This window comes from Tachypleus tridentatus, chromosome 13, assembly GCF_004210375.1.
Source record: "Tachypleus tridentatus isolate NWPU-2018 chromosome 13, ASM421037v1, whole genome shotgun sequence".
In the NCBI taxonomy this organism is placed as follows: Eukaryota; Metazoa; Arthropoda; class Merostomata; order Xiphosura; family Limulidae; genus Tachypleus; species Tachypleus tridentatus.
In genome coordinates this window covers 139213087-139239552 of record NC_134837.1, presented here as the reverse complement: position 1 = coordinate 139239552, position 26466 = coordinate 139213087, and the positions used below count along the sequence as shown (strand labels likewise).

The 26466-nt window shown below is 31.9% G+C and overlaps 2 protein-coding genes across 8 annotated transcripts in view; both read right to left on the bottom strand.

The window, feature by feature from the left end:
- The window catches only part of LOC143240692 (ERO1-like protein alpha), a 49911-nt gene extending 36252 nt beyond the window's left edge, over nt 1-13659 (bottom strand). For 2 of the 3 annotated variants that reach the window (XM_076483549.1, XM_076483552.1), the window contains exons 1-4: nt 12792-13659; nt 9460-9579; nt 7891-7974; nt 657-719 (exon numbers count right to left, since the gene is read on the bottom strand). In XM_076483549.1, coding sequence (XP_076339664.1) covers nt 657-719; nt 7891-7974; nt 9460-9579; nt 12792-12932 — 408 coding nt within the window. In that variant the 5' untranslated portion in view covers nt 12933-13659. The remainder of the gene's footprint in view (nt 1-656; nt 720-7890; nt 7975-9459; nt 9580-12791) is intronic. The other variant, XM_076483550.1, reaches the window with a different exon arrangement.
- Nucleotides 13660-19626: 5967 nt separating this feature from the next.
- LOC143236813 (distal membrane arm assembly component 2) overlaps nt 19627-26466 on the bottom strand; it is a 40460-nt gene continuing 33620 nt past the window's right edge. For 3 of the 5 annotated variants that reach the window (XM_076475409.1, XM_076475408.1, XM_076475407.1), the window contains exon 5: nt 19627-22211. In XM_076475409.1, coding sequence (XP_076331524.1) covers nt 22058-22211 — 154 coding nt within the window. In that variant the 3' untranslated portion in view covers nt 19627-22057. Of the gene's footprint in view, nt 22212-24240; nt 24486-26466 lie in introns of those variants that run through there. The other 2 variants (XM_076475411.1, XM_076475410.1) reach the window with 2 other exon arrangements.

Genomic DNA, 26466 nt, shown 5'->3' with positions numbered 1-26466 from the left:
CATTAACCACTTTCACTCAGTAACCTACATCATTTGTTAACACAAATCTTTCATTAACTTACATTATTCACTAACACAGGTCATTTATTTACTTACAATATTCATTAACCCAGGTTCTTTATTATCTTACAATATTCACTAACACACATTATTCATTAACCCACGTCATTTGCTAACTTGTGTCATTGATTAAACTCACATGATTGGTCTTCACAGCAACATGTAAATTACATATTTCCATTCCTATCAGAATTATATTGAATTTTATGAACTCAGATAATTATTTTATCTATTTATACAACATTTTAAATGGTATACATGTTTGTGAAAAACCACTCTGAAAATTAGAGGTAAACAAAGTAAGAATTACTTTGTTATTTGTACATGCTTACTTAGATGTGTTTTCACAATTAATGCTGAGAAATTTTCACATGACAGATTTTTCTCTAGTCAATTTCTATAAGCAGATATATACCTAAACAACTATAATATCCTTCCCAACTTACCTATTATAAAAATTATGAAATTTCAAAAATGTTAGAAAAAACCTTTCTTCCAGGACAAGCTGTAGACAAGTTTACCATTCCAAAGAAAATATTAAAAAATATATATACATGACTATATATAAAACAAAATAAAGGATCACACTTATTTACCTTATGGGCAAATTTTCCATTGCTATTCTTTGTTTCTGTTGATAACCAAGCTGGAACATGTTCCTATGTCAATAAAAAATATCTTTACCAAAACTGTATAGAAATCTTAAACCAATATATTCACTCTATTATAACATGATTGTCTACATCTTGCTGTTCCCAATTATATCTAAACTTTCATTATAACTGCTTTCAAAACTATGGTTTGGTTTTAGTTTGTTTTAAATTTTGAGTTATGCTACATAAGGGTTATCTGTGTTAGCCATCCCTAATTTAGTACAGTAAAGCTAGTGCGAAGGCAACTAGTAATCATCACCCAATAAATAGTGCGACCTGACTACTACCTTATAACTCCTCTACAGCTGAAAAAAAGCAAGCATGTTTGGTAGAACAGGGGTTCAAATCCATGACCGTTAGATTGCTAGTAAAGTGCATCGACCACCTAATCATGCCAGGCATTCAAAATTGTATTTCATTAGTAAATGATCATACCATTTGATGTAGTGCCATAGCAAGATTTCAAACAAGGTCTGTACAAAAATTAAGAAAAACATATGATATTTTGGAATGATCAGAAAATCAGCATGTTGGTTGTTTTGTTTACAGACAAAATTCTTGAAAGCTATACAAAAATGACTATGTGAAATTTATTTTTCCCTAAGAATAACACTAAAATGTCATGAAATGACAAAATATTGATTTTAAAATATTTCTCAATTAAAATCGTGAAAATATATTTAAGTAAAAAAATTTATTTGACAAAGATTTTGTTAAATGACTTCAGACATAATAATTTTTAACTTTGTTACTTTTTAATTCTATATTTTGTACATAATCTATCATACATACAATGTAACTACACTATTTAACATTTAGTAACAATAAAATATTCATTCACTTATCAATCACCTATGGCAACAATGTGTGTACACTTTCCCATACCTATAATGTTTATGAAAATTTTTGGTACTTTTTTCAATCACTATTTAGTAGCTGTCTGATGAGGATATTAGATTTCATTAAGTCATTAAATGATGAGTTACAAAGTCACAAAATACACACCACCAAGTTGTAAGAGGCCTTACTTTATATCTTCAGTTTGCTGACCAAGTTGAGTTGAAAAGCTTCAAATAAGTAAAATTGTAATCCACACAAGAAGGTAAAGCAAATCAAAACTTGTAATGAGTCTCTAATCAAATATTATATTTTCAACTTAACCTTAAGTGAAAAGAAATCTCTGATGTAATTTTAAGGGGCATTAAAAGTTTAAACATTAGCTCAGTGTAACAAACATTAATTATTTTTTTTATTCTACTAAAAGATAATAATGTGCAAGTCAAATTTTCAGTTACAAAATCTTAGAATCACAGTTGACTGTCATGTGAAGCCCTTGCACTCAAATCACAGTCAAATTAGGATTTCAATTGTTATCATATATAAAACAAACTCTCTCAATATTCAAGACTTACAGATTAAATCAGGGTTAGTATCATGTTGCATGATAAGTATCAATGATTGTTTTAAAAACAACTTCAATATCTTTTTAACCCTATAATTGGCACTACAACACATTCTTATTGATGTGTTTCACCTTAAGTATGACTTTTTTTTTTAATTTAATCAAAAACCTTACTAGCATTATTTTTTACAAAAAGCTAAACCATTGTGTGTTTGATCTTCACCATATTATCCATTGCCTTTATTATCATAATCAATAAATCATGTGGTTAGATATTTGACTACATACGAATATTTCTTTAAAAAGCAATTTTTTACAATTCAAAATATAAGGCTTTATCAAGAAGATTTTAACTTAAGAATATACGAGTCAAAATTCTAATCAAGGACTACTTACATGAGATGACCAAATATACATAAAAAATGTTTTACTATATAAATAGAAAATGATAAATTTTTAGAGAACATGTTGAAAAAACATGCACTTAGTTCTGATTTGAAAATTAACCAGAATTTATCATCATACAATGGGCAGCCAGCTAGTTACTAACAATCATACATTTAACAAATAGATATTATAAATAAATTGAAGGTTACACATGAGCATATAAGAAATTATAAATAATGTATATTTAAATAAATAAAAAACACCAAAAACAATTTTCAGGTTTTCTAAATATAATGTGTAATATCATAAATGGCAGCTTGATCACTTAACTGGGACTACCTTTTTAAAGCATGATCAGCATAATCTTCCACTTCATAGATGTAAAAAACTGAAGTGAAACTTGCCATGTTGTCGTTTCATACTTCACTAATGGGTTAGCCCCTATTTAAGTAAATTTTAATACATGTGGCAACCAAAAAGTAAAATACAAGCTGTTCTTTACAGAGCTTAGTTACAGGGCAGTAGGTGAAAAATTTTAAGTCCTGTTAAAATGAAGCATCCTGTTTAATCTCATGTAAGGAAAGGGATGTGAGCACAGACATAATAAAGCAAATATAGGTTACTAGCACTAACATAGTTTCTGTAATATTATTATCAATGTTTTCTTCTAATTAAAACAAATTATTATCATATCCCAAACACAATTAATTTTGGCATTATTCATTATTCTTATACACTTATATAATTTACCACCTAATTTACTCACCCAATTATAAAGCAATGTTTTTTTATTTATAATTCGGTTGTAAAATTCCTAGTCTTCTTATAATCATAGACAAGCACCAGCCCCTTCCCCCTACCCCTAGCGTATTGCATTCACAAATGTCCAGTTAGCATTTGTCTACACACACACACACACACACACATCAAATGTTCACTCAAGTTCAGCACTAGTTCATGCAAGGTTGTTCAGTTATAGCACTGATTTTGAGAACGTTATAAAGGTTGTTGTAACAATCAATTTTTTCTCTCCCATAATTTCTCAAAATGGAGTGCATGAGTTGGCTTATGATCGAGATTGTCATATAATCAGATCCATACAGTGTATTTTGTTATAAATTATCAGTGAAATTATATCCTGAACAATAACCTTTGGAGTCACAAAACTGTTGAAGAAATAAATAAACATCTGATACTTCTAGAAGAAAATAATAACACTTTTTTTTGTGACATAATACCATTTACCTAATTAAAAACATTTTTAAATTTTAAACAATTAATACATTAAACAAAATTTACAACCATTAGTATTGGGACCTTACATTTTCTAACTATTACTACACAATTACTCAAACAAATTGTAACTTACCAAGGAAAATGAAAAGTAATAACTCATTTTATTTATTAGTCTAATGTTAAAATAAAATCTTATTACTTTTTATATTCTTCACTTAGACTAAATTTAATGTCAAACAAATTTATTTTATAAAATAGAAGTTTTGATAGTTATAGTTTTATCTTACAGTTTGAAAATCATTAAGGAACGGATAAGAATAAAACTAAAAAGTCAATACAAATAATAATAAAGCATTATGATGAGAACATGTAACAACACTGAACCTTTCCATATCAATTTTTTACATGATAGAAGAAACTTTCTCTATAAAAATATAACATTTAGGAATCATCAATGTTGACCACATGTTCCTGAAGTAACCTAAATAATTTAAAGTTAAAATAACATTAATATAGTCTAACTCAGATTATAATCCAACAGTTTCAAAGTTTATCTTAGTTCTAGCAATGGATTTAATATAAAAATAATCAATAACAAACATTAAAAAAACTTTAATTAGTTGGAATTTATTTAGAAACCACAGCACTGGTAAACAGGACACCCATTTTTATTTTTTTTTAAAAAGTCATTACTTACATAATCATACCTCTTGCATTTTCACTTATTTTTTGCTATCAGTAATACCAAAATAATATTTCTCATGAAAACTTTAACTTTTAACCAATGAAAATTTGATTCTATATTAAGTCTTATCTTATAAGAGCTGCAACTGTTGTAAACAATAACATATGAAACAAACCTCTAAAGTCTAGATACATTGTGAGTATCCAGTAAAAGGAAAGGCATAAAACCTTACCAAGGCAACACTTAACAGGCATTCACATTGTTGTATTTGCTTGGAAATGATTGGTTATTGTTTGAGGCCTTAACAACATTTCCACATACTCCAACTGTGTTAATTTCAAAATACCTAAAAAAAACTTTCATGGTAACTTACAATCTAATCAAATAAAAAACACTGACATCTAATACTTCTTTGGTACTCTAGGATAATGAATATTATGACATCTGGCTGTTTTCTATTAATTTATGGAAAAAATGATAAAGACCTGCACCTACTTATGCAGTATTAAAAAGTACAGTTATTAATTTTGTAAAACAACAAGTGAGGAGAGTTTGGCCCCTAATATCTGAGCCTACTTAAACAACATAAAAGAACACAGTTATTGACTTCTGGAGAGACGTATGGGGAGGGTGGACTGGACCCTCTAAACCCTCTTTGACAGATAGTTGCCCTCCAACTAGTAAGTAGCTCAAAATTAGTAACATTTACAAATAGCCTTAGTAGCTTCACAATAGATAACAAAAACAGGGTTAACAAGTTTAGAGTAATGAAAATGAAATAAAAAATTCTCAACTCATGAAGAGGAAGTCCCCTACTCATTATTTAGCTTTGTATTCAGCAATAAACAAAATTAAAAGAAATACAGAGACAAAAATAAAAAAGAAGAAATTCCTCAAGTAAAGTTAAATTCCTCAGAAATATAATATTTCAATTAAAGCAATATTTTGATTAAATAAATAAATAGCCGGAATAACAAAAACACAGTAAATAATCAGAAAAACTAAATCTGATTAGTTGGTTATTTTTGTGAGATTAATTGTTGGTTAATTGGTTTGGTGTTTTATTGCACAAACCAATTAGGCCATCTGTGGCAAACATTCGGTAAAATGTTAAAATTAAAATTACTAAAATTCATAAAAAGGAATTAAGGTAAAATAAAACAAAGTTTAATTTTTGAATTAAAAACATAAATACCATTACATCCAATTTTTATATCTAGTTTACAGCAGTAAGAGAGAAACTACAGTAATACAAGTAGTAAAGAACTTTCTGTAGCATAATTTTAATTATAACTCTCCAGGATGACTAAAAAGTAAGTTCAAACATCAGTTTCAGTCACCTAAAGTTGGCCTTTCCAGTCCTGATTTGGAGTTATTTGACATTACAGCCATTCTCTAATTTCAAATCGAACTAGTTGTACTTTAATTCTTAAAAAGGAATCACATTAAAAAAAAAAGTCTAATTTATAAATTAAAAACCTAAGTAGCATTAATGATTAATGGCCTTAAAAAACTAAAACATTTGTAAGGTGGACAGTGTCACTCTCTAATGTTATAGATAAATCTTGAGACAAAACATATTTAAAATGGTGCCATCAATGAGAGTTGTAAGGATGGCAAGACAATAAAATGTGGCTTATTCTGACCTGAGTTTCACACAGACAACACATTGGTGCATCAGTCCCAGGTAAAAGAAAACAATGAGTTAAAAATCTGTGGCCAATGTGTAGCCTAGATAGAACAACTTCCTCTTTCCAATCTTTATGGAAGCAAAATGGTCAAAATCCAACAGATGGTTTTATTTGGAAAAGCTCATTTTCACATTGCTCACTCCAAGGCTTGAAACTGCAAACTGAAACAGAGCTGAGACTTGAATACAGGAACATAGTCCATGTATGAAAGAGTCACAGCAGCGATAGTACCAGAGCAGACAGATTTAGCTGTGGTGTCGGCAAGCTTGTTCCTGCGAATACCAATGTGGCCTGGTATCCAGTAAAACTGGATAGAAGTAGACGTTAACGAGAAATGGGTTAGTCGGTTTTGAATATCAGTGAGAACGGTGAAAACTAACATGAAGTGATTCCATGGCCAGTAGAGAACTAAAAGAGTCAGTATAAATAGTGCAATTTGAGTACTGCTTAGCTTCTATGTGATCCCAGGCAAGAAAAATTACATACAGTTCAGCAGTGAACACAGAAACTGTAAATGGGATTCTGTGCACAACCACCAAATCACAAGAGCCCACAGAGCCATCCGATTTCGAACCATCCATACAAATAGAAATGGAAGAATGGTTTGAAAGACGTTCAACAAATAGAAGATGATACTTTCAATTGGGGGTATCTGCTTTTCTCAGATGACTAAAAGAAAAGTCACATTTGGGAATTGTAATAACCATGGTAGGATGTGCTGACCAGTGGATACAGCAATGTTATCCAAGGACAAACCCAATTCATCCAACTGCACCTGGATACAAAAGCCTAGAGGAACAATGGCAGATTGTCTGTTCTGAAAAAGCATGGCCCACCAAGGTAAAAACACACAACCCCAGGTGGGATGCCGTGGTAAGAATCAAAGTTTTGAAGCAAATAGTAAAGACAGTTGCACCTTTTGAATGTAAGAAGAGTTCACTGTGTTCAGATGTGGATGTTTCCACCAACATGTCAACAGAGCAAAGCTTCTTTACTGACTTTGGAGAGCCAGCTGGTCCCTCTAATCCCTTCTGAATAAAAAAGGGAGACATTTGCCCTAAAGGTTTGTCTGAAAGTGAATGCAGTATAAGAAAACAAGGTGCAACAGATGGTACAGATGGTGAGGACTGCTGCTCAGAATCTTCAAGACATGGTCATTTACCTAGACTGTTTTTTTCACTATTTTATAAAGATTTTTAATTGGAGAATCTACAATTAAAAAAGAAAATTTTGGTGCCCACTGACCCCCCCACCACCATGGAGCCCTGCAAGAAAATGCACTACAATGCCAAACAAGGACAATGCAGCAACACCAGAGTTTTGTGAACACTATACCCAAACACCAGCATCAGATACAATGTCCACAACACCTGTTAAGAACATACAACACTGGTAATTGGTTGACCGTAGCTCAAATGGACCAGCCGACTCTTCAGGAATTCAAGGCCAAAGTGGTATGTTAGGGTTGGACCCCTCAACCACCAGGATTCTCTCCTCCCCTTCATGAGTTATCATGCACAGCTAACACATGGGTGGATATTTAGATTATAGGAGAGGTAAACTAAAACAACAGAACCTTTCCTAGGAGGTCTCCACACCGAGGGGAGATTAATTGTAATTTTAATTAAACAACTAGTTTATCAAATACTAATCAATATAATTGCTGGTCACAGATAACCAACTATATTGATTAATCAAGTCACCTACCTCTGTGCAGAACATGTAGCCATAGAGTAGTGTTCTGTATCACATATACTTCAATACTAAATAACTTACCTCAGAGCACGTTTCTACAGAACAGTGTTCTGTGGCACATCTTTTGAAATCAGGCCAAAATGGACATACACGTTCCAAGTTTACCTAAATATATATCATAAATGAAATAAAGAAAAAGAAGGAATGCTGTGTAAAGAAATACACAACAATTTACATGCAAAAGTACATACAGTTTACATTATCAATAACTATTCTACATCCTCTATATTCATATAAGAATCTTCAAAGTTTTTTCTAGTATATTTTAGATAGAGGAAAGTTGGCAAAAGGCCATTTATTTCATTTCTCCAAACAAATACCAAACTCATGTTATACATAGTCCATTATGTGTGTACATAAGCTACACAACAAAAGCCTGAACAAACTCAAATTGACAACATGAAAAAGATTATCAAGCAAATCATTCTGCAAGCTTATTTATATTTATAATAAAGCTACAAGTATACATTTCTTGATAGCCACACCTTATGCTTTCACATATTATTGCTAACAATTTAGCTCTTATGTCCAAATTCTGAGGTTGAACAGCTTTTGTAAACCCCCAATAATTTAAGCTTCTGATTCACTTTAATCCCTCTCTGATTCTTCTATACTTCTGCCAGGGAACACTCAAGTTTTTAGTTGTTCTCCTATTTTGAGTTTCTTAAACAACATAATTATGCTCTCCTACAAATATAAATATTTGTAACATACTTCCAAAATTTTTACAAATATTTATTCAATTTCGCCACATCCAAGATTACTTGAAAGTGCACAAGCAAATATACAGAAATTGAGATATTTCAAAAGTTGTATTGGTTTTAGTGCATTATGTTACCCTGGACATATAATCAAGTATAACACAATGCACTCTGGATGTATACGTATACACGGTCAATGTAGATTAAGTTTTGCTATAGATGAGCACAATCAGTTTACACTGTAGTTGAATAAGTAATAATTTTACACTGTGGTTATATATGTCATTACTTTCAGATAAAAGAAAACTGACTTTTTTCACTGGCTTCAAAAGTCACAACAACTTACCTAGGTTCTTGTGGTCTTAAATTTTTAAAAATAAATTTTTTTATCCCTTATACATTTCAGAAACTTTTCATTTTACAGCCCTTTTGTACAAGTTATTCTGCAATGAAATCCTGAAGAAACATCAAGTGTCGTGATTAAATTAAAACATGTACACATTTATTTAAAGCTTAGTTCAAAAGTTTAAAACCAAAACCCATAAAAAACAACTAGAGCTTCTGGTTACTTGCTTTAAACTGTTTTCTTTTCTTTTTACTAACCCTACCATAAATTTTAAGCACTGGCTGACATAATCCTTCATTTGTTCAGAAATCAATATTTAAAATAAATAATTCCTGATTTAAAATTTTAATATCTAATTCTTTCTCTTTTTAGAACTAAATATAATGACCTTGGTCGAACAAATGGTAGTTTCTTTTCTTTAGTTTTTACATTCTAAGACTGCAAAATGTTGTTATACATGGAACTTTTCTTACGTCTCCAGCTCTTTTTTACTCTGAACAAAACACACTTTACAGCTCCAAATTATTACTGTTTTATTCTCACCTTATAAAACCTGAAGAAATTTTTCAAGAGAAGACTATTAAGGCGAGGATATATCTTCAAGTTGTTAAAGTAGTCAACTGTGTTTACACTGCATTCACAATCATCAATTTGTCCTTCCAGCTGTAAAAAACAGAAGCACACAACACATCATCATTACAGCTTATAAATATGGAATGAATAATAAAGTTAAAACACTTAATTAACCCATTATGTAAAATATAAATGCTTAATACTATAATACAAAATGACACCTATCAACTTTTCAAACACTTTCTTAGGTATTTAGGAGCCAAACTGCTTGTGGGTTCATAATTCTGTCAGTTAAAGGTTCTATTAAAAATCAAAAACAGCATAAACATTACACTTCACAAATTATTGCTGAGATTCTTTAGGTATTTTCATAGAACACAAATTATTTCACTCAATTTATTTAGTCAGTTCTTTACACTGACCAGATAGAAACCAAAAATCACTGAATTATGATGCAAAATATGGACTAAATCAACAGTGAAAGATAAAAAGAGTTCATAATCTGAGGAATGATGTTAAATAAAAATATGTTAAACTAATAAATTTATTGTATTATAAATGTGTTTAAACTATGGCAGAATGATCCAGGACAAAGTTCTATCTCTTAGAGATTCAAGCCATTAATGTTCTGGCACTTCTGAAAGGAATATCAAAATGGATCACAAAAGGGAGTTCCACCATTTTCAAAATTCCAACTACTGTTAAATATACTATTATAAATCTTACACCATGACCTTCCTGTTATTTATTTTGACTCAAAATTCTATACTATTTATGCAATACAGTATTTATATTTATACAATATAGAAATGCACATACACACACCTAGTATGATTAAAACAATTAATTTACAAACAGTATACATTTCATGTTGAAAAATAAAAAGTATACATTCTCACCATTAAATGTGAAAAAAGGGCTAGGGAAAAGGTAACATTTTAGTTAAATACCATAAATAATAAAACAAAAACAAAAAATTGTAAATTAGTTATTAACTAACTATAGATGACTTCTATACATTGACAATATAAATTATGTGTGAGAGTAGTGTGCAAAAAATAAAACATTTAAAAAAATTTATTTTTAATAATAAATAATAAAATAAGGCAATGAAACAAAAACATTTAATTCAGTCATTTATTGATAATACATGATATGTACAGATTGAAAACACCTTATACAATATTGTGCCTATTCATGTCTATTCAGCATCTTTAATGATGATGCTCAAGTCAAATATTCCAGCTAATACCACAAAACATCTACTACAGTCTTGTGGTTCTCCTGCTAAGTGACACACAAGTTGTGCAGACGTTCTTGTAGCTGAACATTACATTGGCAAACTCTTCCTTGAGATGAGTTGCAAATAGCATCCTGCTGTATAATGGACAACCTATTTTAAAAATTTTGTTTTGTTATTTTAATTATTTATGGTATTTAAATAAAATGCAACTTTATTTCCTGGATTCAAAAAGAGATGATATATGAACACTATCAATTCCCATAACAATCTTGCTTGCTTACAAAAGCTATTAATACAACTACAACAAGCACCTGAATAATGAAAACAAAATAAGATGTAGAGAGAGGAAATTGTGGGAACAAGATACAAAAGTAGTTTTAATGGCAGGCAAAACTGTTATTATTGTAGAGCTAGAAATATAAAACAAAAAATGGATAAATTTTAGAGCACTGGAACAGAGGAATATGATGTAATGGAATAACTGAGGTCTGGCTAAATGTAGAAATTTATGATGAAAGGAATTTCTTTAAAATATATATTTATAAGCTGTTGCACAGGGATATAGTGATAAAACATAGGGGGAAGAAGTGGATTTATATAGAAAATATGAGTTACAGCTGATTCAAGTTAAGGTTGTCAAAGCTAACAGTAAATAGATAGAATCTCTTTGTGTTTACATTAGTAGTTACAGGAAAAAATTGATTGTACTTTGAACTTGTTAAAGACCACCTGATAAAGTTAATGAGAAACTCTACAATGACAAAGAATTCAACTGTTAATCTATACAAATAAAGATCAAAAGTGTGTGTGTTTGCACCTTAATTCCTCTAAGCCCACTGGGCCAATCTTGACCAAGATATCTATGTAAATACTATGAACTATAGGGAATGTTCTAAGGGAGTCAGAATTGAACTTAACCCTATTTCCAGGGTGTTAAGGGGTGGGATCACCTCAAAATTTTTATTTTTGGTAAATACAAAGCAAACTACAAATAGGTTTATGAAGAAGCTTTGTTATAATTTTGAAAGTTTGAAATAAAGTTTGTGTTCAAGTTATTACTTTGAAATGTATTATTAGTATTAAACTTAAATTGTTTTAATTAAGTCTAAACATTCCCTGTAAAATGATGGGTATTTCAAACTTGTAATATTATAATTATGGGAGGTTTTATTTTCTGGCATATAGATCAGGAAATTTTGAAGTCAAGATGGGTTTCTTCAACAATAGGTTAAGGAAGATATTATGTACACTTCTATTTTAGGATTATTATTAACTTCTAATAAAGAAATGGCTGATCATTGCTTAATTAGATTTGATGTTTTGCTGCATACAGAGATTAAGGAATAATGATGTTTTCGATTCAAATTTCAAACAAGCGAATTTTGAAAGGATGCAACAAGAATTATAAACTGTGAATTGGGTAATTCAACTAACTAACTGGAGGTACTGATCAAATGTGGAGATTTTTTAAATAAATTCTCAAATATTCAAAATATACATATTCTTTACAGATAAAAAAATGTGGCTGCATATAAAAACCTGACTCTCTTAAAAAAGATATAAAGAATGAAATTAAAGAAAATCATTATAAATATAAGAAGTTCAAACTGACTGATTAAATGCAATGACAGGGCATTTCGATGACTGAACAAGATAAAGAAAATTGATAAAGCAGGAAATGTGGACAGTGGTACAAAGACAAATGAAAAACAAACCTAAAATTTAAATACTATTGCTTAAGATACACACATAAAACAAATCAAACCAAACTTTAGAAAAAAACATATTATATAGTACTACTATCATCAGTACTAGATCTGTCTTCAAAAATTGTCTGTATCATAATTTCAGAATAACTTTTAAAACTGGCTTTCACTAGCACGCTGACGTTAGTTACAAACTGTGACAAAGGTAAAATTATCTTTAAATTTAACAACATTGATTTAATATCTATAACTTTGTTCTAAATATATTTTAATTCTCAAAACTGACTCCTTGATCGTAAATTTAATTAAATTTTAAATAAAAATGTCCAATAAAGATACTAATTTAGTTTTACCTTGCAAAAGCACTTTTCAGCAGGTAACACCGATTCTGTGCTACCGAAACCACTGACAAGTGATCTCGGGCAGATATTTAAATACAAAGAATACAGACCTACATAGAAAACTATATTAAAACTTTTGGCGAACTGCCGCATTGTTAAACTATATTAAGTTTAATTAAGTAACGATTACTTTCTGAACCTTCAAAGATCGGATTGATGTACTACTCCAACAGTGGGTGTTTCGCAACTCAAACTCGATTACGTTTCAGCGTTAATATTAATAATAATAAATAACTGAAATACGCGCTTCACTCAACGCAGCAATAATAATACTTTTGACAAAATACGAAAAATATTGACAAAAACGCTCCTTTACGAAATTCTTTTTTGCACGGACTTCAAGTACAAAATTACCAAGCAAGTGATGCAATACTACCATCAAACAACGAACGTGCATTATCTCACGTTTGCACAAAACGCCGTTACTTTGAATTTGTTTGTTTGTTTGGAAATTTCGCACAAAGCTACTCGAGGGCTATCTGTGCTAGCCGTCCCTAATTTAGCAGTGTAAGACTAGAGGGAAGGCAGCTAGTCATCACCACCCACCGCCAACTCTTGGGCTACTCTTTTACCAACGAATAGTGGGATTGACCGTCACATTATACACCCCCACGGCTGGGAGGGCGAGCATGTTAAGCGCGACGGGGCGCGAACCCGCGACCCTCGGATTACGAGTCGCACGCCTTACGCGCTAGGCCATGCCGGGCCCCGAACGTAGAAGAGCGAACAACGTTTCGACCTTCTTCGTGGATTTCGACCAAGTGGGTTTTCTCGACATCACTGATTATGGTGTTACGAGGATTCGAACTCACGACCCTCTGGGCATATTCCTGATTCGCCTTATTTTAAACACAATAGTTTAAAAAATTCACAGGGAAAGTGGATTTTAAGTTTTATTAACCACTGCTTGTAATCATGTTGATTAAAGCTACAGAAATCCCAAGTTAGATTTTTAACTTTCCAAACAACAATATAAAAAAATTGAAACAACGTATATGTGAGTATATATTTACATTTGAAGTGTGTGTGTTATTCATATAGCAAAGCCACAAAGGGCTATCTGCTCAGCCCACCGAGGGGAATCGAACCCCTGATTTTAGCATTGTAAATCCGGAGACATGCCGCTGTACTAGCGGGGGGCGCATTTGAAGTGAATATTAATACTAACAGTTAAGTAATATATAACAAAATCAAAATAAAGGACCGCATTAAAAACAGCAAATCCAAACCTCTAATTTTTATAACCAAAAACAAGCACAAAGTAAAAATTAAAAAATGCTGCACCAAATTAAAGAATCCGAGGGTACAAGCTATAATGTGTAATATAGATTTACCCTAGGTTTTGAAGGTGACTGTGGAATAGGACCCACACTGCGATGGTGATACACCGTCTATAAGCTTTAACCTCAATTCGTCAGTCTCACATAAAGAAATAAAATAAATCAAAATAATAGAAATAGAAATTAGAAATGGAAGAGCGAGATGTAGGTGCTCAAGCCCACAAAGTCCCACATCTATATCACCCTGTACTGCATGCAGAATAAGAAAAATAAGGTACTACCATTTGAGTGTAAGTAAGTTAAATAAACTTGCATCTTGAAGTTAGAATTCCAGTCCTCCTTAGAGTAGAAAAACATTATAGAATCAATTGTATGGTTTAATATTAGTTTTCTTTTTTCTTCCAAATCGTCGAGTTCGATCATATCTAAAATGTTAATTCACAGTGTGGACTGATATCACTGAGGAATACAGTCATGATTTATTTTCAAAGGAGTAGAAAATTACTACACCTTAAGTATATTGCATAAAAATTTAAAATTAACTTAAACTGTCATTTATAATTGCTGTTTCTTTAATGTAAAGCTACACAATGAGCTATTTGTACTCTGTCCCAAGACAATAATAAGGCAGGGACCTGTGGAGCTATAACTCTATGTTCACTATGCTAAAAAACAAAACAAAAAACATAAATTAGAAAATATATGCATTCCTACATCAACAACAGGTTTATTATTTTAAAAAAACACAAAAACCCTGAAAATACACGCAACCGTAATCATTTGCGATAGGCCTAGATTTATTACAGAAAACGCATGAAACATTAGTGAGACATATACACTATTTCAGATGATCTCTTAAATAGAATACCACTGAGGGACAAGAACCGCCCGTAACACGAAAGTGAAAAACCTATCCAGCATGCGAAAGCTACATCATGTCTTTGAATGTCAATAGTGGATGGAGAAATATGGTGCCAAGGATTCGAACCTTATCCTTCTCGATGTGAAGTACCCTCAGTATATAATACACGTTTTACTGTTTTTGGATTTTCAAAAATTTGAGAAAATAATCAATACAAAAATTTAAAACAGGTGATTGTATGAATTTTCGCGTCATTTTCCCTTTGTAAACCCCCCAGTGACACAACAGTGTATCTGCAGACATGTTTGTTTGTTTTTGAATTTCGCACAAAGCTACTCGAGGGCTATCTGTGTTAGCCGTCCCTAATTTAGCAGTGTAAGACTAGAGGGAAGGAAACTAGTCATCACCACCCACCATCAACTCTTGGGCTACTCTTTTACCAACGAATAGTGGGATTGGCCGTAACATTATAACGCCCCCACGGCTGAAAGGGCGAGCATGTTTGGCGCGATGGGAATGCGAACCCGCGACCCTCAGATTACGAGTCGCACGCCTTAACACGCTTGGCAATGCCGGGCCATCTGCAGACTTACAATGCTAGAAACCTGGTTTCGATATCCATGATAGGCAGAGTACAGATAGCCCTTTGTGTAGCTTTGTGCTTTACTACAAACAAAAACCCTTTGCAAAGCCATATTACATCTAAACGAAACTTAAACTGATTCTGCAGAAGTAGTGCGAGCTGTAATCCTCATTTACCAAAAATTTCAGAAAATTCATTCGCATCTGTTATGCGCTCTTTCTATTATGATCATATTTTTAAATGGGCGGGAAACCGGAACGTGTTGCAATGTTGAATGCTCTTGTGAAATAGGGGTAGGCAACTGTCCATTTGAATGAATAGATTCCTTAAACTATTTTGAAAAATGCCGGTCCATGGTATTTTTCATTTGTCTGTTAATATTAAAAGAACAACACATTTACTGCTAACAGGTAAACTTGACACTTTACAAAGTCAAATTTAATATACTAATACATTACACACATTCGCACTTAATTAGATATGGGCCCGGCATGGCCAGGTGGGTTAAGGCGTTCGACTCGTAATCTGAGGGTCGTGAGTTCGAATCCTGGTCGCACCAAACATGCTCCTTGGGGACGTTATAATGTGATCGTTAATTCGTTGGTAAAAGAGTAGTCCAAGAGTTGGCGGTGGGTGGTAATGACTAGCTGCCTTCCCTCTAGTCTTACACTGCTAAATTAGGAACGGCTAGCTATATTACACAACAATTATGCATTCTATTAAATCTCAGGACCACTGGTATGGGAATTAAAACTTTTACTAATAAAGCAGAAACTAACGTTTTGATTTTCTTAGGTCATTTTCATGTTAATAAAGAGAGTTCACAACTGACCGTTACCGAGCACATGTCTTAGTAACGAAAGTGTAAACGGGTAGGAGATGTAGAGGGTGTTGTAATTACATGTTAGGTTATCAATTAATACAGGCATAAAGGTGTTTCTTCACGTTGGGTTTAATTGTTGTATAATCAGAACTTCTTTGATTTTGCGTTTGTTTATACAGTAAAACCTATCAAAACGGAATCGCATTGAACCAAGTAAAATTTTCGGCTTAGACAGCGAACATACATTTTCTTTATATAATGTTTGAGCAGAACGTTATACTTGCTTGACTCAAAGAAATTAAGACGTTTGTGAATAAAGTTATTATGATGTTTATGATATATTTATTAGAATAAGAGCAAAAATAGACATTCAAAATATACATAAGTACAGAAAACCTTAATCAAATTTATTTGAAGAAAGTGTCCAATTTCAACTGTTTCGTTTCTTTTAATGGGCTTTCTCATGCGGTGAAAAGAGAACGCCAACTCTCCCCTTCATTTTTGCATACAACTTGATACCGTCAATATAACTTAACACTTGCAATGAAGTAGGAATTTCTATTTCCTCACTATCTTTTCCATTTTGTGCATCTTCTGAATCTCTCACACTGTTACCATCTTGCGATTCAATTATAATCTTAAATCATTTTCATCAGTTTCTGTTAAAACATTCATGTCTACGTTCACAAAACTTTCCGCGCCCACAGAATCATCTGCAACAATATTCTAAATCAGAGTTTGGATTTCACTAGAATCGCCATAACAAATAACTTCTCCACAATCTCCACCATTATCAAGAATAACTCCACAGTTTCGAAAGCACTTTATTACGCATTTGATTGAATGACTGGAAAATGCAATAGCATATAACTTGTAAATTTTCATGGCCATTTCAGTGCTCTCTTACAGCCATCCATGTTTGCAATAATATGCTGAAGCATCAGTTTTCTGTATTTAAATTTTATACACTGTAAAATTCTATTATCTAGTGGCTGTAGAACTGATGTTGTACATGGAGGTAGAAAGACTAAAGACACATTTGAAAGTTGAACTTTTGGGTGACAAGTCGCATTATCTAGGAAAAGAAGAATATTCCTATTTTCTTGTTGCATTCTTCTGTTTAATTTGTTCAAAAATTTCTCGAATATAGCACTTGTCATCCACGCTTTATTATTCGCTTTCCATTCCACATGAAGTTGATTCTTCCATAATTTTTTTGAAACAACGCGGATTTTCACTTTTACCTATTACTCACGGTTTCTATAGTTTTCCATCAGCAAATGCGATCAAAAGTACAGACAATCGTTCTTTCGAATAGCGAACTCCGGAATAATAACGACAGGAGAAAACAAACAAACAGAATATCTAACAAAATGCCTGAGAATTTATTAATATTTAAAGAAATTATTAATTAAATAAGAAATTAATATTTAATCAAAAACATTTTTTCCGCTTTACTTAGATTCCAATCCTACTTTGTTGATAGAAGAGGTAGGTGAAAGATAGTCTTCCGTCTGCAATACGCAGGTTCTGCCACATAGAGGGCCTTTTATATGAGAAATCTCAAGATAATACTGCAAAATTTTGACATTTTCGGTTTGCGAAGGCTTCCGCCTTAGAACGGTTTTACTGTACTTATTTCCCTACTTAGTATTTCGGTGATATCTGTTATTATGTTGTGTATATTTGATTTGCAATTTTCAAACACGCGTGAAGATTTTTGTATTCTTTGAATCTGGTTTCCATTTTTCAGTTTGTTTCACCAATATAGAAGTCATGGCAGTTGTTGCATTGTATTTTATAAATATTGTTGGTGTTGTGTTTGTCAGTGTAGTTTCTACTTAGTATGGACTTTAGTTTTTGTACCTGGTTTTAGAATAAATTTAGTGTTTACTAGAAAGTTGTGTTTTATCCAAATGTTGGTTATTTTTTTCGCTGATGTCATGAATATATAGTATGAAGCAGTGTAAAGTTTTGTTGCTTGTTGTATCTTGGGATTTATTATTGTTTGTCTGTTGTTGATCTAGGTGTGTGTGTATAGTTTTATTAATGTTTTTTTGAGAAATTTGTTGATGTTGATTTCATCATTAATTTTATCTGGTGAGCATAATTTTGTGGTTGTGTTTATTTGGTTTCTTAATATGTTGATTTTTTTTTGTTGTTGCATGTGCTGAGTTCCAGGGAATGTACAGTTCAGTATGGGTGATTTTTCTGTGGATTTCCGTTTTTAATTATATATCCGTTATTGTGATCTTGAGGTTTAGAAATGCTATTTGGTTAGTTTTTTCCTGTTCACAGGTGAACTTAATGTTGGAGTGTAGAGAGTTAATGTGATTGAAGAAACTAAGTGTGTGTTCTGTAGATATGAATCCAGCAATTGTATTGTCAACAAACCTGTACCAGTATAGTGGTGGTTGTAAGACTGAATTAATCACTTGAGATCCAATCTGTGTCATTAAAATGTTGGCTTTGGTCAGTTTTGGTGGTAGTGAATTCTATAAAAGTTGATAGGGATGTGTATCAATGGATTGGGGTGTTGGATATAAAGTTCTAAAGCTATCTTACAGGTTTGTGGTTGGGACTTTTGTGAAGGAGATTACATCAAAACTGGTGATTAAGACTTTATGATTTAGTTGATCAAGAAAAGATTTAGAGTTAAAAGAGTCTTTGAAAAAGAAGCCAGCTAACGTTATCTATTTAGAAAGTGCCCACACTATGTATTTACTGAGGTTGTAGTTAAATGATTCATAGGTCAACATTATGGGTTGTAGTGGACAATCAGGTTTTGTAAGGGTTGGGGTGCCGTATAGTTGTGGGGTGCGTGAGTCAGTTCTTCATGGGTAAGAATAAAGTTTCTCTGACATTGTGTTGGTTTTTTTCATTTGTAGTAGTATTTTGTTCAATTAGTTTTCTCATGTTTTGTTGGATTTGTGTTTATTAGTTTAAATCTGTTTGTATCTGATAAAATGTTCATTTTTTGAATGTATTCATTATTACTAGAGCATTGCCATTATCTGCTTATAGAATTTTGATGTCTTGTTTTAGCTCATTTATAGAATTAACATCTTTTTGTGTGTGACTGTTTTTTTTAATTTTCTTTTCTGTGAAATTATGTTGATGGTTTTGTGATTTGATTCTTTGAAAACGTTCCTTAAAATACTGTTTATGCATTATTTCGTTGGTTGGCATAGCTTTTACCCATATAAGGCAGTGCCAACCCCACACATTAGAAAGTTGGATTGTCCACTATATCATTTATTTAAATCATGAAACTACAAGTACTTCTTAAATATTGTAAGTTTGATTATTCAAGAATGAACCCAATTCTTAAAAGAGAAAAACAAACAAATTAGTTGATTGGAATTCAGCAGATATACTACACGTATTATTTCAATAATATACTTAACATACAGTAAAACCTTCCAACAAGTAGCAGCAGATATATATGTGTTGTTTAAATAATACACTTAACGTACAGTGAAACCTTCCAACAAGCAACAGTGGATATACTGCATGTGCTGTTGAAATAACACATTTCACATAAAAAAGAAACCTTCCAACAAGTAACATTAGATATAATGCATGTGTTGTTGAAATAATACACTTAACATGAAGTGAAACCTTCCAACAGGTAACAGAACATACGTTAAGTTGCTTAAAACTTGATTTTTGTTTTCAAACTTAACTCTAGGTTATACTTCAATGGATGAAGTATAACTTATAGGTTGTGGAATCACTCATAAGTTGGAAGTAAGAAAATGGGCAATGATTACTGAAACACGTAAACTAAAGTCAGTTTTCTCAAGGCAATTTGTGTATTACTAGCCTTATGCTAACTCTCACCCAAAAAAAAAACTTGTGTTTAACATGAATTGCACAAGAGCTTGATGATGTTACCATACGATGATAGCCCTCCATCAATAGGAGGGTGCTAAAACTTCTTTGTACAGTTGCTTCCCATATGCAAGTGTAAAGGAGTCATGCAATGGGTAGGAGAGCATCCTGTCCCAGCTAGCCCTAACAGCAGAAAAACAACCAAGTAAGAGAGATAGAGTAGCAGTAGTAGTGGTGGTGGTATGGGCCAACATGATGAAAATAACACAATATACTTCTTCATAAAACCTCTGTAGAGCATGATGAACTGCCTCAGACACAAACTGAATTGATGAGAGGTAACACAGAAATGAAGAAGGTAATGAAGAAGTGAAAACTAGACAATGAAAGGGGAAATAGAAAGAATCCACCCCAATGAGTTAGACGAGATTCCAAAGCCTGGGAACTGGGGAATAGAAATGAAGAATAGATATATAATCCAGAAGAAAACAGTCAAATAGGCAATGAGGAGTAGGCATGTTAGTAAGGATATGTAGTTGTTCAAAAAAACAAGTGCACAAATCCGAGTATCAGGTGAACGAGGAAAGATAAAGTAATCTTGAGTATGGGTTTCCTGCAGTAAAGGATGGGTGTAACTGTAAGGAAAAACTATATGTTAAGTGTAGTATTTAAACAACACGTGCAAAAACAAGTCAAGGAAGATATTATAAAGTTGAAAATTTTCCTTCAAAGATAAAACTGTACCTTGAGCAAACCCTAGTGTGAGAAATATCAAGTCAAATCATCCTGATTTTATTATTTAGAGATTACCTTACGTGCTTATGACCAACAATACTGTTAAAAAAGGGCATATATGATAAACAAACTGATAGAAGAATGAGGAATAATTATTTATACAGGTATAACTTAAAAGTGCCAAAGAATATGATAAATCTAAGCAAATCTGTGAATTTTTTCTTCAAGTATTGTTTTCAAATAAGTCCATATCTTAAATATGATCTTATTTGAAAATAGTAAAAGGTTGCACACAATTCAATCAACCTCCTGCCCCTTTCCCACCAGTGTTACCCATGGTAGCTACAGTGTATATAGCCCAAGTTGTAGCTTTGGGCTTAAATACAAACAAGTACAACATTCAAGTTTCAATACTGTTCAGCACTAATTTTTAGTTGTTTATTAATTCTGATCTTCTTAACAACTCATTTGGAAGAGGTGTTATTGTCTTTAAGAGTATCTGTAAAGGAGTAGTAGTCTATTATATATTGTAGTGGTCTAAAGAAAACATTCACACCTGTCCATGACTCACGTAGACAGATCTTTACACAAAAAAATATTAATATCTCTCAACACTTGAACAATGATTTTTAGAAAATGGTTTTGAAGGCAATTACGTGTTTATCCATAACATTTTTTAATTTAAGATACCTCACACGTTTTGGTTTCAATTTTTAACTTTATGTAGTGTAAGACATACATAGATTAATCAGTTTTATGTACACAGCAAATTCCTTCATGAGTAGTTCTAAAATTTCTGATACAGATTTGATTTAGAAAAAAATATATATATATATGTGATTTAAAGATCCATTCAAAAATATCTTGTTCATTTATGTTTGGACTGTTGCATACCCAATGACTTCCTTTGCTGTTAAATTTATTATCTCCTTTTAACATAAACTAATAGTGTAAAAACAAGTAACATGTCCTGATTTTTAAATCCCAGAAGTTCAATGTTTTTCACTCTGACTTAATTTAAATAACACATTCTTATGAGTCAATATTTAAAGCAACCTGATACACAACTTCAAAAACTATCATATTTAAAAACACAACAAATCATTTCTTTGGACTGTTTTCTCCCAGAATAGAAGTATCCATATAGTTTACACCTTCAATACAAAGTTGAGGTAAAATATCTTCCAGTAACAGGCATATCAGTTCTAGGTTCTTTGCACCACTTACTCCTGTAAGGTTAAGTTTTTTCAAGTGCCTAATGAGAAGTTTATGATCAGTACACAATCCATATAAGAAAACTCTAACTGTAAAAAAAAAATACATGGAAAGTATATAATTGTAACATATATTGCTAACACAACCATAACTGAATAAACATTTTGTTAGTAAATCATTTCCTATTAACATTACACTAATCAATATACTCACATTAATGACCTGTATCTGTTTTAACATTAAATTGACCAACATTATTCACTAATGACTTTAACTCTGATGTTTCTTTACACTAACTAATGTAGCTATGCTAATGAATGTAACTACACTACTGATTTTCAACTGATGCCTGATGTTTCTTTACAATAATCAATGTAGCTACACTAATGACTGTCAACTGACACCTGATGTTCCTCTACAGTAATCAAGAGCAACAAATTTGCCTTTACTTTTAACAGTACTCTTTGAGTGTCTAAATATATATTCAAGCTTCAATCTGCATAAAGACTAAATGGAATATTATTCATTCCTTTATTTGATTTTGATCTGAAATTTGAAAAGCCAATTTTATGACTTTATATTTCTGCATTTTTATTTTATAGCTGTGTATGTATAGTAAATTCTATCTATTTCCAAAAAAGTATTTTTTGGTGTAATCTCAACCTCTTATTTTAAATATGTATTTAGAATTTACTTTCCTGTGTCTTCACCATCACTGTTCAGCAGTTATGTCATAAACTTTACCATCTTCATACAGACTATTACAGTTTCAGTGTTTATTACTTACAACTGGAATAAAACAGATCTTAGGCATTGAACACAACTTACATAAAACAAGTAAATCAAAAATGTTATTACTATATATAGTTTCTGTTAAATAAGTCAATGATATTTAAACTGACATGCCTTATGTTGAGTATATAAGAGGTAAATAATAGAGGTGTTGCAAGGTTCTCTTTGTGATATCAGAATAATAATTTTGATGCATACTCTCCACTTATACAAAGATTCGTATAGATAATCCTCACTAAATGCTGCATCCATCTACATTTGTTTTATTTAGATTCTGATGTTAAAACTTAATCACCAGTTATTAAGATAATACACTTTGAAATAAAGGCTAAATATTTATTGTAATAAGCTCAATCCTTATCATTATAAAAAAACAATAGATATGGTAACTAAACATTAATATTTCATATAAATAAGTTACACTGCTTCCAATTTTATGTCAATAATTTAGATTTATTCCAGCAATTCTCAAAATTTAAGTGTCTGAAATGCTGTAAAAAAATAATAACTGGTAGTACTGAGTTCCTAAAAAATAAAATTAAACATAAATGACCAAATTATAAGAAACTACATGAAGCCTTAAATAAAATCAATTCATCTCTGAAAAATAGTGAATTGGTTGAAATTTATCCATTTGAAAGCAATAACTGAAAAACAAAATTATTAAAATTATTAATAAATGTAAATTGATTCATACAGAAAAGAAATTCTTGTTTAAAAAAACAAAATAAGTTGCCTTTTCTAGACAATCTTGGCAAAGTAGTTATCAAAGTATCAGTTAAATGAATTTTAAAAAGTAGCCAGAAGATTTAAGTTTGGGTTTTTCATAATCTCCAGCCTTTACTGATTTGAGCTATGATAAATGTAGACTTTGACTATATAATAATTTTAATTAGTGATATTTTATTAAAAAGTCTAGATTCATAAAACAAGATCAAAAAGCCTTATAAATTTAATTAAAAAAGAATAGAAGGCTTTGAAACAAATGCAGACTGAAATGCATTTTATCATTTCAAAACCCATAATGAAGGTAATGATACTGCTATTGTCATTACAATGATTATATTCTGATGATCAATGAAATTCTTTACAATAAAATCAATTTGATAAGAATAAAAAAGGATCCTACAAAAAACAGAGACAAGACACTTATAGCAGCCCAGTCCAGTAGTTTCAAAACCAAAAATTCACAGTTATTTGCTCTGTGACACCTACAGTGTACAATGAAAACATTCAATTAAAACCATGGTATCTTATATAAATAATTAAATACTCACAAAGTAAGTTTCTCATAGCATTTAGTAATGGAACATTCAATTATAAACTGTCAAATTTCACATAAGCCTTCTTAAGACTTGTAGCTTTAATAGATTTGCAATAAAAAAAAGCTTTGAACCAGCTGATTTGATCAAGAATTTAGAAATGCTGATCATGTAACCATCCTCCACCAATCTCATTGCACCCTTTATACTAGCACTCTCAGGGGCACAATACTTATTTTTGAAAACTGGCGTGTACAAACCTGAAAAAAACAGAAAATTGGTATGTAGGAAAGGTGGGAAATGAGTGATCTTAGGTAAGTACCTAACAGAAATGTATTTTCAGTGTTAGAAAATATTAACTTTTAAAATAGTACTATCTCCACTTCCCCAGAGCTAGAATCCCATAATAAAAGGTGGAGGGGGGAGAGGATAGTGCAAGCCAAACAACAGAGCATGTAATGAATTGAATAAAAGAGATGATCCACAAATGGAAAAAGGAAGAGGAAAAAAGGGCATATCCTGTCAGCTGAAGTTCAGAGAAGGAATGCCAGATCCAGATAAATAAAAATATACAATAAACGATAAAGGATGTCATAAAAATATAAAAAATGAAGATTGCATGCCAGAAGGGAAAAAATTAAGGGATTAAAAGAAATATCTTACAAGGAGTAATTTACAAAGAATTCAAGGAAGAACTGAACAGGATAAGAGGAACAATATAGAGATCTCAATCTGGTAGACTAAAGGAAACATGTCAGATAAACCAGATGAAAGAAATAGAACAATACAGAGGAGAGGAAATTTCTAGAAAAGAATGAAAGGAGGGGGTTTGACAAAACAGTTCTATAAAGACCAACAGTACAAACAGACAAACCCTGAATAACCAATGAGATAAAGAACTGGGACAGGTAATGAACAGGAGGAATGGAAGCCCTGGAAAAACAATCAAAGACTGAAACAAGATATAAACCTCTGGTACAAAGACAAAGTAGTATGCATATTGATGAAGATACCTTCAATCTTCACCAAAAGCATCTATATCCACAGATAAATGGTGAGGAACTAAAAAATAAAAGGAAGAAAGTGTGGCATACAAGTGAATGGAAAATACATGCTAACAGGCAGCACAACCACACAAAAGCTTGATTATGAAGAAACCATTCTATGGAGAACCTGGTGGGGAAGAAATAAAAGACGTCACAAGAATTAGAACTTGGGGAAAATGACTTGCCATAATAGTCATATCAAAGTCACTGGGCCAAAACACAAAATATAGAGTTTGTTCAGACAGGGTTCAGTATGTGGCTTCCCCTTTCTTGGTGGCAAAAGTGATAATAGTGGAATTGCAGAAAGAACCAAAACCATTCTCCTCACAGGAAAGGGAGGAAAAGATATAGAGCCCAATGAATTGTTGAGGTACCATTGTGGATATGGAGAGTAGTCTTCTGGATTGATTACCAAAGCAAAAGTCAAGGGAACTGAGGAAAAATGAAATGATCCAAGGAATCATGACAGAAGTTCCCCCAGTTAAGAAGCATCCAATGAAAGGATTGCATGTGTGACTGATCCAAGGGAATAAGAATTTCCAAGGAAGACCAAATCCTAAAAGAATCTAATGGACGTAGAGAGGAGAAGGGATGATAAGCATGACTGCATGCTTAATGTCTTGGAGCCAGAATGTAGAAGGTTGGACTTGACCAAAAAAGGAAGTGAAGAGAGCCCTCAAATCATTAAGATACTTTGATGTGCTAGTAAAGGATTTCTTGGACCAGAAAAGAAACCCAACTGAGAAGCTTCTTGAAGAAGGAAGCAGGTGTGATTGACTGACAGGAAGAGGTAAGCAAAAGCCTGTTATTCATGAAATCTGAGCCTTAAGACCCAACAAATGAAGATGAGTTGAAGAAAGACAGTCACTAAGCACCCAGAATAGGAAGGCAAAACTCAACTAGATCAGAACAAAATAAAAACCATGACACTGGAGCATAAACACCCCTCAAAGTGGGAGGTAAGACCCTATGGTGAAGTGAGACAACTGCAGATAATTATACAGCTAGAGAATATAAGAAAGAAGGTTTAAATTCCCACATTAGGACTTTAAAAGAATGACAGGAATAAGCTCCTGGCGGAAGGGTATTCAACACATTAGATAATTCTGTTGTGTAGAAGGACATGAACAGACTAAGCAAGACAACCAGACTATGTATTATCCCAATGAGGAAATTTGGGAAGTGAGCAGTGGAG